General features: G+C 38.3%; 1 protein-coding gene across 2 annotated transcripts in view; it reads left to right on the top strand.

Moving 5' to 3' along the window:
- gnal2 (guanine nucleotide binding protein (G protein), alpha activating activity polypeptide, olfactory type 2) overlaps window positions 1-20,002 on the top strand; it is a 53,929-nt gene that overhangs the window by 3,892 nt on the left and 30,035 nt on the right. The window contains exons 1-5 of one of the 2 annotated variants that reach the window (XM_085438021.1): window positions 7,925-8,901; window positions 9,188-9,260; window positions 10,254-10,308; window positions 10,473-10,592; window positions 19,689-19,786. In XM_085438021.1, coding sequence (XP_085294147.1) covers window positions 8,763-8,901; window positions 9,188-9,260; window positions 10,254-10,308; window positions 10,473-10,592; window positions 19,689-19,786 — 485 coding nt within the window. In that variant the 5' untranslated portion in view covers window positions 7,925-8,762. Of the gene's footprint in view, window positions 1-7,924; window positions 8,902-9,187; window positions 9,261-10,253; window positions 10,309-10,472; window positions 10,593-19,688; window positions 19,787-20,002 lie in introns of those variants that run through there. The other variant, XM_085438020.1, reaches the window with a different exon arrangement.

A 20,002-nucleotide genomic window follows, 5' to 3' on the forward strand; every position in this document is an offset into this window, starting at 1 on the left:
CATTTCAACGCAACGTATGGTGCCTAATCTGGGTCACTTTATCTGTTTGTATTTGCTGCAGTAATTTAGTGAAATAACAATGATTAAGAGGAACGAATGCGGACCATAAATGGGCTGCCGTGCTAGGCTTTGAGCACGCTTTGGTAATATTTATACAATCAGGTAAATGTTCGGATGCTGTGTTAGGCTTTTTCTTCATATGGTAACAGCTGATGAGTAATATTTTAATTCAGCACTAACTTGGAAAATATGATGTTAACCTGCTGAAGTGAAGCTGAAACAGTTTCTTTTCCTAAAAGTAAATAATTTTTCTTCATTTTCCAAGATTTTATGTTCGAATACAGAAATAAAGATAATTTCTTGTGGAGCTGAGACATTTCATCATTTAAAAAAAAAAGTATTTTAGCAAAACTTCACACGTTCAAGCTTTTTTTAAATACAGATATTTGTGAGATTCATTCATTGGTCTTCTGTGATAGCAGGTTGACTTTCTTTATGTTCTTTAGATCGTTGACAAGTGGAAAAATGTGACTCATAATGACGGATAATGGAAATAGAAGTGATTCATATTTGTTTATGTATATAGTAGGGACGTTGCATGCACTATATTTAAATAAAATATATATGTAGTCATAATTGTAGGACTTCTAGCCACAAATAATTTGCAAATTAGGTGTAAAATAAACATAAAGAAATAATAAAATGGAACAGATTTAAAAAAAAAAAAACAGTCCCTGAGAAGAGTGATCACAGATTTGCCTTAGTTTTTCCTCGGTGTTAAAAGTTGTAAAATCAGTCATGTCTTTATTTCTTATGGCAGGGTTTTCCAGCTCTCTGGACCTTTTAACCTCGAAAGGGGACTGATCAAATTTTCTTTTATTTAACCAGGAAGTCCCATCGAGAGCAAACCTTTTACAGGAAAGGCCACCATCAAGGAAGCATACAAAGTCAGATCGTTAAAAACTGCGTAATAGTGCAAAATGTACAAATACCCTCAACATAAAAGACAAAACAACCACTTTCTTTGTAGTGCCTTTGGATGCAACAAAAAGTATATATGAGTGTTTAAGTGTAGATCTTTCTGCAAAGCATCAATAGTGGAATTTTAAAATCAATTTTATGGAGCAGATCTGTGACTAGTTTGTTCAGACATTTAAAAATTGCAATTTGACAAAATAAGTCAGCCTGTGAAGGTAAATCACTTCTGATCCAATATTTTTGACCTCCTGAGACCCGAGTTCCTGTTTGGGATCTATTTGGGATTAGTTGGATACCTGATAAGAATAAAAACTAAGCTTTCATCCTTAAACAGGAAGTTGTAACTTTGTTACATAACTGTTACATACTAAAAAAGTTTTTCCTCATATGGGAAGTTTTCTTTAAATAGCATAGCAAAGTTTAAGGCACTGCCGGTTTTCAGGAGGTTAAAGCTTGCTTGTGTAGTTTACTGACGACGTTACACAGAAATATAAATGAAATATTTAATGATAGCTTCTCTAATGAAGATGCATCCCTTTATTAAAGGTTATGAGATTGCCACATGCTCTGCAACTTTAACATATCCGATGTGTTTGAATTGCAAAGCAAGATGGCTCATTTTAGTCAAAAATAGGCCTTTTCATTTATCTGTTTAGACACAGAAAGTCACGGATCTGTGTGTAATTATTATTATCTGGACTTCTCACAGCACAGTAATGTTATATTTTCTTCAAACCTACAGTAAAAACATTCTTTATTAGGCGTGTTCAAATAAAAGACACTTCAGAAAATGTGAAGTAGTGCATTTTTTACTTGCAGTGCAGGAATACAGGGATGGGAACTGGAAGGAAAGTTCCTATGATTTCTTGGAGAGGAAGTTACTTTATTGTTTGGCCTCTTGGCTCAGATTCTCCACAGTCCTCTGATAATATCTGTTACAGCTTTCCTAGATGTCCTTAACTGGCTGTTTCATATCTCAGCCTTATCGCCTTCATAAGCCTGAACAACAGGCTGCTAACAATGTGGTACTTCTGACCGAAACGATCACTGAAACGAGGTAGGCTGGCTAAATGCGGATTTCGTTGGAAGTCCCTACGAGATGTGCTTTTTAGTTTTGTTTTTGTTTGCCTTTTGAGTCCCTATCCTCCATGTGAAAACATGCACACTTTGGAAAAGCTTACTCATTCACACAGGCCCCACCCCCAGCCCTTTCGAATACAAGCAGAGGCAACTGAACTTTGCTTCTGTCTAAATGGGTTTTATCATTGACCACTCCTGAACTTTGCTACTCATTGCTTAGAGTTCCCAGTTAATGTAATGAGCAACAGCAGGTACTGGAGTATGAATTACAGTCGTGTTTATGATACTGATAGCAAGGTCGCAGTGTGAGTTGTCTTGATAGTTGTGATTGCTTCATCAGAGTGAACCACGCCACATTCGAAGGACATTGGACCGTGGTTGTTCTTCACGTTGTGCTTACAGTATAATTTATGCTTTATCAAGAGCCTCTGTCCCCACAGAGAGTGCTGTAAAGTTCTTTCCAGCCTCAGAAAAAATTTCAAGGAGGCTAATTTTAGCTGCATATCATTTGGACGCGTGCCTTGTTTATACAATACATGCTTCAATTATAGCCGGGCCAGTAAATAAGTGTAGAAGATTTATGTGGAGAAAAGAACTCTTTCAAGTGTCAGTTATTATTAGGTCTGCCGTTACAGCCCACTGGCAGTTATAATCTTTTCCCAGCCAGAAAGCCTTATATTTGACTATATTAAATGTAAAGTGCAATAGTTTTGGTAAAGCCTGTGTTTTACTTGCACAGTGCAACTGTGCAGCATTTGCAGCTGTGTTTAAGGGGCTTTAAGCGGGTATGGGAAATAAACCCGAGTCACTCGAGGTGTGGATACATGTAAGAGTGAAAATGGAGGGGAGAACTATTAATGTCAGACAAAAAAACAGATTTACTTGTAATACTGATCTGAGAGCTGCTTCCAAGGCTGCACATGTGAATACACTGACACAGACCTTAATTGTCAAGTATGTCTTCTACTATATAAAATCAACAGGCCAAATCTGAAAAATGTTCCCACCTCACCCTGTCAGAATTGGCTAATTTAATAACCTTACTCTATTTAATGAAAGCATGCAAACTTTGGTCCTCACGTTTTATATTTTAAAAGCCCTAAAACACTCAAAATAAGACTGTTAGAGAATCTTTTTGACACAGTATAAAAGATGGTATCAAAATGGGGCTTTTCATATTCTTTAACTTGTTTTAAAGAGCCATGATGATATAACCTTTTATTGTTTTATTGTGGGAATGATCAGAAAACAGATAGCACATCCAGGTAACATTTATTACTCACTACTCATTAAAGTAATGAGGTCTCAAAACTGCTGGAAAAATAATATATATAAAAAAAAGGTCCTGAATTTCAACCCATCCTTTGTACTTTAGGGCTCAGAGTCAGGTGGGAGGCACTGATTGATTTTTCATAGTGACCTTTACAGATGTCACACTGATAGATTAAAACTCTTTCACACATTCAAAAGTTTAACTGCTAGACAGAAGGCCTCGTACCTCACTCAAAAGCCAGTTCTCAGTACCACCTTCAAAGCCCTCTGATCGCCTATTTTGATTGTTATCCTGAAGTTTTATGAAAATTAACTTTAACTTCAGTGGACCCAAAAATCATATGTATAGACTTGCCTGTCAAATCTGACAAAAATTGCTTACGTTTGCTGATTTTTTTTCTTTGCTCCAAAATAAGATATAAAGACGGTTTGTTGTTTTTGTTTTTTACCCCCCGGATGTAATTCTTCTACCATCACCCCTGTTTGTGTAGAGTTTTCCCTGCGATTTCAAGTCGGGATTCTTTAAGCCCCATCTCTCTTTATCTTTTTCTCATGTCTCCACAGGATACAAATCATGCATCTGCTAAAAGTTGCATGTTTTTGCACATGATATCAAAAGCTAGTTCTGCTGTTCATGCAGATACAGATTGAATTTAGGTGGAACATTGAGAAACCTTTCTCCTTCACTAGATGTGACTCGTGTCAAATCCTGGACAAAGATGGCAGAAAAAAAGGACTTCAAGTGAAGTACAGATAAATGAGAGCAATCTTTGTTTGGAGAGGGACTTAAAAGAAAAATGAGTATTGGCACACACTTTTAGTCTAGTTAAGAGGAAGCAGCGGCAAGCTAAATATAAATATCAGACGGTACTTCCTAAAAAGGACAATAATTTATGCAGCAAAACCTACTTCTGCATCATTCATGGGGAGCTCGACAGCCTGCGTGCAATTCTGCGCGTAGCCACTAGAGGGTGGTGTGGGCCAGCCACTTGTTTTGACCTTGCTTTCTCAGGCCGGCAGCCGGATTTTTCCCTCTTTTGGTGATGGAGTATTTATGGTGGTAGTGAGAGTTCAAGAGTGGTTTTGCATGCTGGGTAACTTTGTTCTACTAATTTCACTACAGGAAACTGGTATTTGCATTTCGGACAGAATAATCGCAGATTCCTTGGTATATGTTTCAAAAATAACCTCGTTGTTCAGTGACGCGTTTAGTGATGGTATTAATATGTACAGTACATTTTGCGGCTAGTTTTTAAAACCTGAATGCAGCAGACTGGTACTGATAGCTTGTGTTTTAACACAGGAAGGCGGGACTAGCGAGAGCTATGAGACGTTGTGATGACGTGAATAAAATGAGTTTGTTTCGTAAATACTGCTTTGACAAATAACGCAATGCTGTTCTAAATTTAAAACTAAATTTAAATGTAACCGTAAATGCCAACTTTAAAAAGAAAGAAAGAAAGAAAGAAAGAAAGAAAGAAAGAAAGAAAGAAAGAAAGAAAAGCCATCACAAGTAAACTTTATCAAATGCCTTTAATTGATCTTAATTGAGGGCCGTTCATGTGGTTGTAGCTCTACTGCAGGTCTAAGCTCTGGCAAAACTGTCAGATGGATGGTCTCTGGGATAAATCCTTCATTCTGTGGTGGTCCATGGTTTACGGTTGGTTTAGCCTCTGGCAGGTAAACATTTATGAGTAAGGAAGACGTGGCACTAAGCACTTATTTAACATCCTAAACATCTCTTTAGTGAGCCCGCCACACGGCACGGCGGGCAGGCGTGTAAACTGTGTCGGTGGCAAACATGGCTTTAATGTGTGCTGAGCATTGAGTTTCACAAAGGATGAAACTCAGAAGAAAGGCATTTCTTTTATCTTTGCTTAACGTATAATTAAAATACTCCTGTGCTCCGTCATTTGGACTTTGCAGTTTGAGATCAGGTTGAGGATAACATTATGCTTATTTAATAGAACTAAACAACATTTTATCTCTTGTTAGTATCACTGCAATTTTACAGCAGAGCGATTGACTAGATGTAACTTATCACGTTGCTAGATCTTGTTTTATGGAGTGTCTCAAATTGCTCAGAAATTTCAGTATATACATGCTTGTGGCCACTTTATTAGGTACACCTTGCTAGTGTTGTGTTGGACTCCCTTTTGCATTCAGAGCTGCTTTCAGCACAGATTTTGGTCCATATTGACATCATAGCGTCGCACAGTTACTGCTGATTCATCAGTTGCACATGCATGACGCGAATCTCTCCTTTCACCAAATCCCAAAGATGCTGTATTGGATTGAGATCTGGCGACTGTGGAGGCCATTTGAGTGCAGTGAACTCATGTTTCAGAAACCATTTTCAGATGATTTGAGCTTTGTAACAATGTTCAAGTAGGCTGTAGTGTTTTAAATGATGCTCAGCTGGTACGAAGAGGCCCAAAGTTTGCCTAGAAAATATCCCAAACACCATTAGGCCACTATCATTCTCTTAAAACCCTAGAGATGATGGTTTGGGGAATCTGTGCAGTTTCTAAAATACTCAGAGCAGCATGTCTGATACCAACAACCACACCACATTCAAAGTAACTTAAATCACCTTTCCTCTCTATTTTTAATCTCAGCTTGAACTACAGCTTTCTTGACCTACATGCATACATGGTGTCTTTGCTTGCTGTCATGTGATTGGCTGATTTAAATATGTGTGTTAATAAGCAACTGAAAAGACATACCTAACAACAGTTAAAGTTGTCCAGGAATCAAAACTAAAATGGGAAGAATCAGACAAAATTCTGGAAAAAATCAGGTTTTCTCAAATTTATCTCTTGAGGTTCTCGGATGCTTTACTTAAGTAAATGCTGCAATGCCACAGTTAAAACTACTTAAACATGCAACATTTTATTTTTCACCAGCAAAATGATTACATCAAAGCTAAAAATGCTCAATGTTTATCCCAAAATCCCTGTCAGGTTTCTCTTAAATGAGAAAGATAATGTGTTTATGTTCAATTTCCTGCCAGCACTACATCTCAGTCAAAAACTGAGACAGTTCCGTGTGGTATCACCATTTCCTAGGAACCAAGGAGTTCCCAGGAAAGTTTTCAAGGCTTGATAAGTGACTGTTCAACAATGGGGATTCATTTGTCTCATTTTCTTCTTCATAATATGCGAAGTGATTTCAGTGGGTGACGGATTTGGACTCGAGGCACATCGGTTTAGCACCTGGACTCTCTCACTGTTACAGTGCTGGAAATGTTGGCATTGTATTTCTGAAATAAGCAAAGGCCTTCCCTGAAAACGTCATCACTTCTCTTTAGCCTAGAATATGCAGCATCCATGAAAGTAATTTCAAATTTTCATTTGTCAGATCACAGAACAGTTTTCAACCTCGTCTCAGCCTGTCTTAATGAATCTTGAGCCAAGAGAAGGCTGTGGCATTTCTGACTCATTTTTCCATCATTCAAGTTGAGTTTTTCTTTAGTTTTATGTGGTAAAGCTTTTATCTCGTAGCACTGAACTCTGCTCAGTGACAGTTGTTTTCAGAGTTGTTGCTAAACAAATGCAATGATATAAACTACAAAATTATTTTGATTTTTATGCACTGATGCCTAAAGGTCTGCAGAGGTCATTAGTGTTGGTTTGTATATTTTACTGTAGAACATGCAATCCCAGTATTTCTTTCTACATATTTATACTGTGAAACATTATTTTTTAAAAAGTACTTTGAGTTTTGCTTCTGAGAGAGTCAAACATATGGGAGGCTCTTCCTATGATATTCCTTCAGATATATATATATATATATATATATATATATATATATATATATATATATATATATATATATATATATATATATATATATATATATATATATATATATATATATATATATATATATATATATATATATATATATATATATATATATATATATATATATATATATATATATATATATATAAATAAATATTTTTTTTCTTCAATAAGTAAATTAACTAGCAGAACCTAAAAATAGAAATCTACTTATAAATGACTTATTATTGTTATTATTATTATAGATAGCGACATACAGCAATAGTTATATAGTTAAAATCATCTGTAGCTGCAAAATGAATGTGATGTGCACAATTATGCATTAAAGTGGGGCCCATACCTATTCAGAGAAACGGCTATGTTGGAAATTTAAAAACTGAAAACTACATTTTTTTAAACAAACAAAAAAAAAAAACACACAGAAAATTTCTATATTTGAACTAGAGATCTTTCAGTATTTATTATTATTATTATTATTATTATTTCCCACAATCATTGACTTCTGTTCTAGTTTAAAAAAACAAACAAAAAACAAACAAACATGAAAAACAAAATTAAAGATGATCCATTAATCAATAATTAACTATTCTGGTTAATGAGCATTTTACTTTCTAAAATTTTAGTGTACTGGCATGCTAAAACTTCTCTATAAATACTGAATTGGGATTATAGTAATAGTATATTAGTAAACACTGTGCTTTGTGCCCCATTTCTCTACATATGTATTTTCTTTTATCAAACAGTCTAACTTCCGGTGGGGCCTGTCGTGTGACATCGGCCCTACAAATCGTAGAAACGCCCCTGCCCGCGACCGCTGTGATGTGTTGCCAGACCTGTATTCTATTGTAAAAACCTCAGCCAGGTAAAAGCCCATTGCGCACGCAGACAGTCGCTGTAACTGGGTTGCCAGTTTAGGGTCAGGGCTGTCTCACTGACTGAAAGCCAACGAGAAGAGACCCAGCCCCTCTGCAAAAGCAGTCGAGAGAGAGAGTCGCGTCCGGGTTTCCACTTTCTTTCGATTACTTTGATAGCGGGACAGCAAACGGACTAAATCTGGAATGGCTCGTCGTATTTTGGCACACACGTTCTAAAATGCTCTATGAGTGCGGGTTGTTAATGTTACAGTTTAACGCAGGTTTGTTTTCCACCTCCACGGTGCACGGCTACTTCCTGGTGCTACAGAGAGAGGCAGTGCTGAGTTAAAGAGACAGAAATACTGATAGAAATTCAGATAGAAAAAAAAATACTGAGAGAAGAGAGGGGTTGGAAACGCGATAGGAACAGTTGACTGGATTCCCAGAAACTGAATCCCCCCTCTCTCTTCTTATTTATGTCTATTTTTTTTTAGATTTCTCCGTTGAAGCGAGTCGTTATTCTTCGTTTGGTTTGTAAACTAGCAAACGGTTTGGATGACGGTTGGCTGCGGCTAAAGCGGAATTGTAACGGGGAACATATTCCTCCCTCCGACGGAGAAGCCTCGCTGTGATTTTTTTTAACCTTTTTTATTTCACACCAGACTCCTTCTTGTGTCATTTCAACCCGCAATATCATCCCAGGTTTCATTTTTAAAAAGAATATATATATATTTTTTAACGATTCCACAAGGAAGGGTTAGGGCGACGGAAGATGGGTTGTTTGGGCAACAGCAAGACTGAAGATCAACGCATCGACGAAAAGGCACAACGAGAGGCTAATAAAAAGATAGAAAAACAGTTGCAAAAGGAAAGACAAGCGTACAAAGCCACACACAGGCTCTTATTACTGGGTAAGGCTGCTTTCTGTGGTGATGGCTGTCTGAAATGTGAGCTAACCGTAATCCCTTTCGTTTACCGAACACGTAGCCCCATTTGACAGCGCTTGCAATAATATGTCATGGGGGTGGATATTGATGGAAGCGAAGCTCCGGAGCCTACAATTAACTGGCTTCATTTCCAGATTTTGTTGGGTTTTTTCTTCTTTCTTTCTTTTGCGGTGCTGTGGAAGGGGTTCACGCTAATCAGGATGTCCGTGTTTGTGGTCATTTTGTGATGTGTTTGTGTGTATTTTCGAAGGTGCGGGAGAGTCCGGAAAAAGCACCATTGTGAAGCAGATGAGGATTCTACACGTCAACGGCTTCAACGCAGAGTGAGTGCTGCTCAGTACGCCTGTTAAACGCCAACATGAAAAAAAAAAATCGCATTAATGATTATTTTTATGGCTCCCCTCTTAATGAATAACATTGTCGAGGCCAGAAGATAGCCTGTGAATGGATTTTCCCCAGGCACTGCAGCGCCTGTTGGGCCCAGTTTCCCATGCAAACCAGCTAATATCGTCCTCCCCCCTCCTTCTCTCCCTCTCTCTCTCTATACACACACACACACACACACACACCCTCTTCTTTTCGTGCACAGTTATCATACATATGTGAGGATGTCAGTGTTACACAGATGGCAAATAATTTGCCGTTTCCTGTTTTATGTGAGAGGGTGAAAGGTTGTGATCGACACAGGCCTATTATTGATGATTTGTTTTGCTGCAAGGCCTTGCATGGCATTGATCTTAACAGTGGGCTATTTTAAACAGGCCCACTTTATGTCAGAGTCATGTAACTATATGAAAACCCTGTTTTTGTGTGCTTTTAATTTATTTCCCTGACTGAGGGAGGCATGATCTTGCAGTTTCAAGATCTGGGGAAGAGGAGGGTGGGATTGTCATATACAGGGTCCCCCACCACCTACATGTACAAATAATTGGTGCCCACCGAAGAGGATTTCAGGGGGGTTTAATTTACTTGAGCTTTAAATACATCTTTATTTCTCAAATGGCCGAAAATAATAGTGGTTTAGCAAGGTGGCAAACTCATTGCTTACATGCACATTTTAACTTGGGAGGAACCCTGCGTCTTAATAAAGGATTTTTTTTAGAAACTCTAAGTACAGCCCTGCTGCTCTGAAGTTTGACAAAATGTGGTAAATTGTGCAGGAAAAATATGCTATATGTAGGAAGAAATCATGCATATGTTTTTGCCAGTGCTGGGACGTATACTGAGACACAGCACATGGCCTGTATGTTTAATTTGTTACTCTGTGTTACTCGTCTAATGTGGTGGGATGTCTCTGTTCTGTCTTCCCCACACAGGGAAAAGAAACAGAAAATCCAAGATATTCGGAAAAACGTGAAGGATGCCATAGTGGTGAGTTTCATCTGCATCACCTCCCAAATGTGCTCAATGTCTCTGTTGATACACAGAATCCCTCTGCAATCCCATTTTACTGATTATTATACAGGCTTACAATCAGATTCCCCCCACCCCCTTGTGTTCATCCTGCTTAATGCTTGTTTTTTTTTTTCCCTTAGACTATAGTGTCTGCAATGAGCACTTTAATACCCCCAGTCCCGCTAGCCAACCCAGAGGACCAATTCAGAATTGACTACATCAAAAGCATAGCACCCCTCTCTGACTTTGACTATTCACAGGTAAGACCTTTGGACGTGTGTGAGTATGTGTGAGAGCAGGTGCTGCTTTTGTCTTGTGTGGTTGATGGCATGTGAAGGTATACATTTGCTGTCTCTCCAACTGTGCATATCAAAGTTGTCACACCTAATCATGTATTTCTTCAGTGATTTCTTGTTCCTTATGACAATATGACACCCCCCCCCCCCCCCCCCCACACACACACACACACACACACACACACACACACACACACACACACACCTTCATAACTACCCTATGGGTAAGGGCATAGTGTTTACTATGCAGGATATGAACTTAAGTATGGAAATGATAACTAGTCGGAGCACATCTTTTCAGTGTGCGATCAGCCATTCGATAACACGAGGTCATGTGTTGGAAATGTAGATAATGTTTTACATAATTCTCAAAGTGTTCCTTGTTTGACACTGGGTGTGCAGTGCCACAGAACAGGAATAACAAACTGATACAGAGCTACAGATACACAGAGGGACGTTTTGAATTTTATTATTGTTAATTCAGGTTAACAGGAGCGAGAAAGCACTGACATGCTATTTCAGGGGAATCGAGTGCAGTTTATGTTTCAGCTGCTCAGCTTTGTGTTTTAACCAGTGGTGTGAAATTTCAGGAACCACAGTTCCAGAGGGTCTTTAGGAATTTTTAAAGATTTTTAAAAAGAAAAGTAAGGTCATGAAATGTCTTAAAGTTTTATATTTACTTGTCAGAGGTTTTCAGTTTACATATGTCCTAACTGTGGATGCCCTGATCCAACTTTCTATACTTCCACTTCCGATTTGATACCTTGGCTTTGAGTATCTGCCGATATAAGTCGGATATAAGCTGTGATCCTCACTTTAAGGAAGATTTTGGGAATCGTAAGGCAAAATCAGGCTACACAACATTTTCTAATTTAACCTTTATTTAAACAGGAAGTCCCTTAAAGATTAAAATCTATTTTTCCATGGAGGCCTGACCGAGAACGCATACCATTACAAGGTTTCTAATGTTTCTAAAATAAAATAGAACAGACGTGGGAAAATTTTAAAGCAAATTGGAAACGAATTACATAATAGAAAGCCTAGTTAGGGAACCTTTATTAGAGGTTTAAACTCTAAAAGTTTACTTACTCTGTGTGCTGCTCTTCCAAATTCTGGAAAAAAAACCCTGGATACTCTGGGGTGGAAGGATGTAGAGGAGCTGCAGATGCATTCAGGAATTGAAATATACTGCATTGGTATGTATTAGTGAAATAATAAATAACATGACTGAGATAAACACAGTGAAACATTAATAAATGTGTAGCTGTTAGCCGTCCTTTGCTGTATCCTGATTTCAGCTCAAAGTTAGATTCAAGCAAAATCATGCTAGTTTCTCCCTTTCCTGTGTATTTGGGGAGCTTACAGGAAACTGCTTAAGTGAAATAATGCTATTCAAATTGAGCAAAGTTGACTTTAAGCTCTGTCAAAAGCTTCCCAAAAGGTTTTGAACTACACCAGTCCTTGGAACTGGCACGGCGTGTCACCTGATTCACATTTCTCTAATCAGAATTTTTTTTTTTTCTTTTCTTTTCTTTTCTTTTCTTTTTTTAAATTATCTTGCATTGACAAACAATGAGAGGAGGAGAAGAAGAAGCTAGACAGACGAGGAAATGTAGAAATAGTAAAAGAATATGGCTCCAATTTTTGAGTTTTGAAATGGTTTCAAGATGTGCTCAGAAACTTTAACTTTAGACGACGGGATTTAAGACAATCAAGTTCCAGATAATGACTAGAAGAGTATCAACCCTCTGCTGATATTTGGAAAACTTTGTTGCCAGTAGAGTCTTTTATCTTTGCAGTTCCTTCTGGTCCAAAGACTAGTGACACTGGGCATGATGAACCACCCACAGTGTTATTGTTAAGAATAAGTTAAGGCAACTCTTCACGCGATAGACGGTCAGTTGTTATACAAAGAGATAAAACTACATCACACCGCTAGAGTTGGTATTGTTCTCCTGTGGAACTGGTATCCATTTGTCCTTATTAAGAAGTCTTAAAATTGATTCCTATTTCTGTATGCATTCCTGTATCTTTAGACCCAAGTGGCGCTGTTAATTTTAGGAGTAAACAAATTGCTCACTTCGAGCTTCTCCCCTGTAAACTTTTACTGCTGTTCTCGATCCTTGTACAGTTTCAGCTTCTAAAAATGTTGCCAGTTATATGGAGAAATAAGACAAGATGGACATAAGTTTATTTGTGGGTTTGATCTCTCTTGGCTGTGTGTTTTTACAATGAATTTCTGATAAGGTTTCATTGCTAATGTTGAAGCTATCTGGAATAAGATGCTCTTTTTTTGGATCTTGCAACTGTGCTAAGCTCAGACATTACAAGAATAACCATTAAAGGCATTTGGGGCCCACAGTGAGAGTGCCTGCAGTAGTCTTGGTGTTGTGTTGTGTGAGGGCTGGGGCCGTGGGGAGAGTCGGCGTTGAGTTCCCAGGCCCGGCCAGGCCAAAGGGAACAACATGGCTCTGTTTGGAGTGTCTGTGCTTGTCATCGGTCTCAGGCTTCACTTGTGCCGTCAGTGTCACCACTACATTGTCACTTAGTGCCACTAGGCGTGATATCTAATACAGCAGTGCAGGAACACGGCCAATCGGCAACCTGTGGCTTTCATCTGTTGGCGCCGGTTTGAAACGTGGAAGCATATTTTTGGACAGATGATGTCATGTTTTGTGTTGTGGAGAAGTGGTACACAATAACCTTTGACTTCTTACATTTCTCTTAATTAATAAGTAAAGCTGTGATGGCTAAAAAAAAAAAACATGCACCAAATGATGTCCCCTTCCCTGTAAACTACTTTAATTCCCATTAACCTGAAAATGTGCTTATTTCAAACTTAGTTTTCTCCAGATTGTTTAATCTTTTCCAACTTCCTCTCTGTTATTTGGGAATCTCAGACCTGCTGACATGCTGGTAAAAAGCGACCCGTTTCCAATTTGTGTTGTGCACTGTAAACCAAAATGCCACCAAAATTCCATTTGTCTTTTAATCATTGACACTTGACACCATGGGCTGGGTCCCTATGACTTTTTTGTTGTTGTTTTGGTTTGTTTATCAAGTAATACAGTTAAATTAACTGGGTTTTATATATTGATATCATTGTCAGGGCGTAGACGGAAGATTTTCGCAGTTGCGACTGTATTAGGCGACAAGCCTCAGAGCTGTGGTCGCATTGTGTCACGATCTGTTGAACGTATTGCTGGTGGAAATTTTGACGTTGCTTCTGTTAACCAATGGATATCATCCTGTATGGTTTTTGCATGTTGATGTAAAACTGAGAGACATTTTTATTTATGCCATATTTCAGTGGACATGCTCAGCTCTCGTGCCCTTTACTCTTAATAATCAAAGCAGGAGGGAAAACTTTTTCCCACTGTAGCCCTGGATAACAGTAGACCCATGGAAAGGAAAGCACGGATACAAACGGTCATCTATGCAAATGGAAACAAATGTCACTACGGTGGCAACGTTAGCCATTTGACAGTGTCTGTCAGCTGAAGTGAAGCAAATTCAAATGAGCCCCGGTCTCTATTTAGCACTGTGTAGTTTTATTTCTGTTAGACATATTTGAAATATATTAATGTTACTTATTTACACCCTGATGGATCAAGCCTCCAAAATGCTACTTTATATCTTGCAGTCTTAAAGGTGAACCTTATTGTTCTTTAAGCTGGAGCAGAGTTACTGTACGGATGCACGGTTCATATCTTTTGCCTCGGTTCAACTTGTGGAACACTGTCAGTGAGTGTGTAACATGATTTAATATCATCTTATATCGGTTTACAGGCCAAACCTGTGATTATTCCTCCTGTAAGTAATTGGAACTGCTTTGTGCTTAACTTTTTCCCCATTACAGACATCAAGGGCAGTTTCCGTTGTAGTTATCTTTATAGTGGAACATGGGAAGTCCTTGAAGTTTTTCCAGTTCATCACTTGAGGATCCTTACAGAGAGGCAAAAGGTGGCCTGGAGGCCTTCTCTTATGTTTTTTTCATCTTATATAAATAACAATAAAAAACTTTATTTACATAGCTACTGTTTTAGGACGTCATGTTATTAAGTTCCTCACAGGACCAGCAAAACAAAGCAAACTCTGCTCAGTTGTAATAGTTACTAATTGGAAACCTATAATAACAGAATTTGCAAAATTTAGGGAATAAAACAAAGTGCAAAAGGGAAATTAAAAGTCAAGTTGAGAAGAGGTATCAGATAAAAGCATGGGTTAAGATATGACTTAAAGGAGGTGACTGACTCCAACAACCTGATTTCCTTGGGTAGGTTGTTACAGAACCTTTGGGCCGGGACTGCAAACGCTCTATATATCATTTAGTTTAGAGCCGGGCCCTGGAAAATGAAGAACAGTCTTGAACAGTTGTTCACTCTTTTTTTTTTTTTTTTTTTTTTTTTTTTTTTTTTTTTTTTTTTTTGGCTAAATTTGTCTGCACTCAACCCATCAAAGTCAGGCCTCTCTGAGCACAGTTATCTAACACTGATATACCAAGATTCAATAAATGTGGTGACAATGGCTGACTGAGGAGCCAACTGGTTGTCTGGCTGGCTATGTATGGAAGGATTTGAGGTTATTAGGCTTTTGACCTGTAATGGCTATCTATAAAGTAACCCAAATGAATTTAAGTGTTCGACGGAAGATGCAAGCCATTTGCTTTACAACTTTATTTTGATGAGTTAAGTGAAATGTAGGCCATTTTGTTCTTGGTCTTCCTGACCTGTATGACAGATTACATCACAAAAACTTTATTAACATTGAGAGGCTGAGAAATGATCAGTATCTTGAGGCTGGCGATAGAGTGGGGGGGTGGAAATGGCGTGGGAGGAAGAGCATAGGAAAGGGTTAAAAAACTTGTGTTTTAGCAGATTCCCTCCTGGTCTCTTTCTGTGTTATCAGTTCCTCTGTAGGGCACTGTAGCACACACTGCATTTATTCAAAGACCCAGTGTCACACGCCTCTGTGGAAAAGAGCCCTAAGGACCATATTTTTTTTTTCTTTTCTCCTGTCCTTCTTATTGCCCCTTCCACCCCTCATCCTCCCTCCATCAAGCTTCAGCACTCACCAGCCTTTTTGAGCCTTTCTTTAGGGTCTCAGACCCCTTAATGTTTCTTCTATGAGACCTGTACCAGCACTAGTGTTGTCTTACTGATACTGGTTCAGTTGGGGGTTGAATTTCGACTGAAACCGAGGTGAACGCAAACACAGACCAGAAAGCAAATATGGCTGCTTTTTTTTTTTTTTTTTTTTTTTTTTTTGTTCAAGAGGTAAACTGTGTGCTGCAGGAAGCAGATCCACAGTTGTGCAATGTGTTATGTTGCATATTTTGATAGAACAGCTAACAGCTTGGCATGAAAAGTCTATCAAAGGCACAAGTGAGGAAAAACCTTAAATGTAAGGCCATATATAACAAAAGGACTGGATCAGTCTTTTTTTTTTCTTTTTTTTTACCCTCCCACTCCATGTTTAACTGAATCACCGGATCTGCCGAGAGGAGATCTCCCGGAGCATGTGATCATTTATCAGCCTCCCTTCTCCCTTTCTCTCTCCCCCTCTCTCTCTGGTTTGGGGCTACTTTAACCCTCTCTCCAGTCACAGCGAAGAGCCAGTGCTGAGCGCAGAGAGTCATGTGGTGCCTCCATGCTAGAGTAGGAGCCCATTTCAAAGACATGTGGACAAGCAGCGAATAGGAATATTAGCCGAATCACCTCTGTCTAGATTGAACAGAGACTCCTGGAAAGTGTCTTAAAGTCATTGATGAGTTTCTCTCATTAGCTGAAGTACTGAAACTACGCATTTACAGCATAGATGGATGGATTTCATTCACCAGAAGTGCAGGTTATATTTATGTACTTTAGAGGATCTACACTAAGTTTTTAGAAATTCCTGGATAAACATGGATCAAGGAATTGAATGGGAAAGCAAAATTGCGTACATGCAAGACGTATGTTCTCATGTTGCTTTTAGATTTAGATTGGCGGGAGGACATAGATAACGTCAGACAGACTTAATGAAATGGAGAGAGACATAACAGTTAAGTTCACTCTGACCCTCTCTTCTCTTTAAACGTCATCTTGTAGTTTTGTAATTTAAACATGAAAACTTAAGATACCACAGCAGTCCTTACAGAGTGACAGTAGGGGCTGAACTGTATAGTCTCTATTGTGACAGTGAGTGTAAACCCCCCCCGCCAATATAACATCTAATCTCTTAATTGACTAATACAGATGGTGTTTGTTAGCATTTTAGTTTACAACTTTGTCCTTTCTGTTGCAACAGGTTGTAAAATGGAACATAAAGCTAGGGATTTTCTTGGCTTACAACAGACTTTCGGGGGGGTGCATGTGCTCAAAGACTCTTACCTTACTTTTCATTTTTATAGCCATTTTTATTTTTTATATATATATATATATACACACACACACACACACACACACACACACACACACACACACACACACACACACACACACACACAGGGTGGAAAAGAGAAAACCAAACCTGGAAGCATGGATATGAATATATGGTGCATATCTTTGTATAGGTGTGATTCAGATCTAACAAACTAGGAGACCTGCTGTTTTCATCATGTCCAGTAGTTATGTAGGAAATGTTGTTGAGTGAGAAATTCTTTTCTGCTCCTGCATTTTGAGGTAACTGTCTCCAGCTATGGAAGAAAAGTATTTGGTCTGGGTGAAGTGTGTGTGTGTACTGTGTATATGTAACTTTCAGTTTAGTGATTTGTGTGATTTAGTATGTTTTTCTTGATAGATGTTTATACAAAGTGGTTATTTTAAAGGAAAAAAGTTTTTTGTTTTTTGTTTTCATGCCAAAAAGTGTCTGCAGTGTCCTGCTTTAAATTTCCAGGTGTAATGTCATGCGTCATGTCATTGAAGCCCTGACTTTGAATGCAAAGTGCAATAACATTGGAAGACACGATGATCAGTGAATACACTTAGCCAGCAGCATCCCCGCTCTCATTGCGCAGAATTAGCTTGATGGCTACGTGAAAGCTTCTCCAGGAAGTCGTATTGTTTTGTTGGTGGTGCCAAGTGGAATGAAATGAACTCTCACACCTCAAATATGCAGCTGGAGTCAGATGGTGTGGGTTTTTAACAGTTAATTAATACCAATGAAATGGTAATGAAATGATTTACAGTAAATGATTGCATCAATCCAATATTATTTCAATTTTAATTCTACCCTCCAATGTCATAAATTGTCACTTCATGCCCCTACAGTGACACAGCAGTGTTCGGACTAGATTGGACTTCCAATATCTGAATCATCATTCTTCTTTTTTTTTTCTTCTTTTTATTAAATTGTTCTCTCAGGTCTTGTCCATTAGGGGAGAACTAAAACATATCAGAAGGTATTTAGATGACCTACTTACCTTACATTACCTTACAGCACCAAAGTGAAAAGGGTTAAAGATAGGGTTGGGCTTTTGCTACGTGTAGCAGTAGAAACCGATTCTAAGAAATCTGTTTTTGGCGCAAAGCTAAAGGTCGTGAATGTATTTGTTGTTAGTGGACACGGAGAGCTGTGGACACCCGCAACGTGTTGTTGTTGTTGTTCTTATGTGCTTTCATGTTTGCTGAGAGAATGTTGTTCTTGCAAACTGGAGGTTACGCAAAGGTATTCCAACAGGTATCCCAAAGCTAGGCTAAATACGTTTCAAGTCAGGAAATAACATGCTTGGGTTGTAGCATGACTAGAAAAAGTTGTATTTTCAGAAATAACATGAGAACGTTTGGAAAATGTCATAATACACAGGATAGAATTGCAACCTCTTTCTATTTTTTTATATAAAGAAAGAGAAAAATGTATGTGTCAGGACATGATATACAAATAAAAAACTTATTTGGTCCTTTACAAGTTCTAAAATTATTTAAACAAAACCTCAGGTAAACAATGACACATAATATATTAAACTGTCTTATTATTTATTTAACTGAGCAAAAATGCAGAAACCATGAGTGAAAAACTAAGTCCGCCCCATGATTCAATTACTCGTTGAACCACCTTTATTAGCAATTAACTTTTTTCATAATTTTCCACGTGATGCTACTACTAGATGCTACTTTTGGATTTGAGTCAGGTTAAGTTTTAGACTTCAGGCCATTGCGACGCTTTGATTCTTGTTTTGTGGGCAATTTGGATCATTATCCTGTTGCATGGTGCAGTTTTAGCCCAGCTTTAGCTCCAGCTGTCAGATGGATCGTCACTGTTTCACTCAATCACTATAAGGTGACCAGGTCCTGCAGCTGAAAAAAACAGCCTCAAATCATCACTCCCCCGCCACTGTGGTTGACAACTGGTATGAGGTGTTAGTGTTGATATTCTGTTTGGTTTTCGCTGTGCACTACGGCCAAGGCTCTCCACTTCGGTCTCATCGGTTCTTTGGTTTGTTCAGATGCAAATTTACAAACCTAGGCCACGGTGCCATGTTCTTTTTAGAGAGAAGAGGCTTTCACCAGGTATCCTTTCCAAACAAGCTATACTTGTTCAGTCTTTTTCTAATTCTACTGTCATGAACTTTAACATTTAACATGCTGCTTTCTGGGACGTCCACTCCTGGGGAGATTGGCAACTTGTGCGTAATCTTTCTCCCTGGGAAGGATTATATTTTTGAAAATGGACTTGCAACCCTTCCTGGATTGCTGGGCAGCATCCTTAAATGCTTGAGACCACGAAAAAGCCAAAACGTTTGCTTGTGTTTGTTTGTTGCTCACAATTAATAGTCATAAGTTAATCAAGTGCATTTGATTAGCAGCACCTGGCTGCTACTCACTGTCTTAATTCCTATAGACACAGTGAGGGTGCACGTAGTTTTTCCAACACTGCTCTTTCATTTATGTCTTGGTTTTTATTAAATGAATAATATTTAATATGTCATGTTTTGTACCTATTTATAAGACTTGTTGAAGACCAGATGAACTAAAAGAGATTGTACTTTCTTTTTCATATGACTGTACATGTACTTGTATATAAATGTTTTTCTTGATGTGTTTTTGTTGCTTTTAAAACTTTTTTTTTAATCCCTCTCAGGAGTTCTTTGATCACGCAAAGAAGCTGTGGGACGACGAAGGAGTGAAAGCATGCTTTGAGAGGTCCAATGAATACCAGCTCATCGACTGTGCACAATAGTGAGTTCAAACCTTCATAATACATTTTACGGAGTTCACTTCATGAACACATGCTTTTATGTACTTGGTGGTTTGTGCTGCTATAAATGGGAAGGATAAAGGACCTGGTTTGTTTTTCATCCTGCAAATTATAATCTCTGCTTCATCTACCCCCTTGGTTTTTTGGGCTGTTTTTTTTTTTTTTTTTTTTTTTTTTTCTCCCCCCTGTCGCCTTTG

The sequence above is a fragment of the Copadichromis virginalis genome, linkage group LG18 (genome assembly GCF_057382275.1).
Source record: "Copadichromis virginalis isolate Kocher_CV1m ecotype Utaka linkage group LG18, C_Virginalis_male_GT1.1, whole genome shotgun sequence".
In the NCBI taxonomy this organism is placed as follows: Eukaryota; Metazoa; Chordata; class Actinopteri; order Cichliformes; family Cichlidae; genus Copadichromis; species Copadichromis virginalis.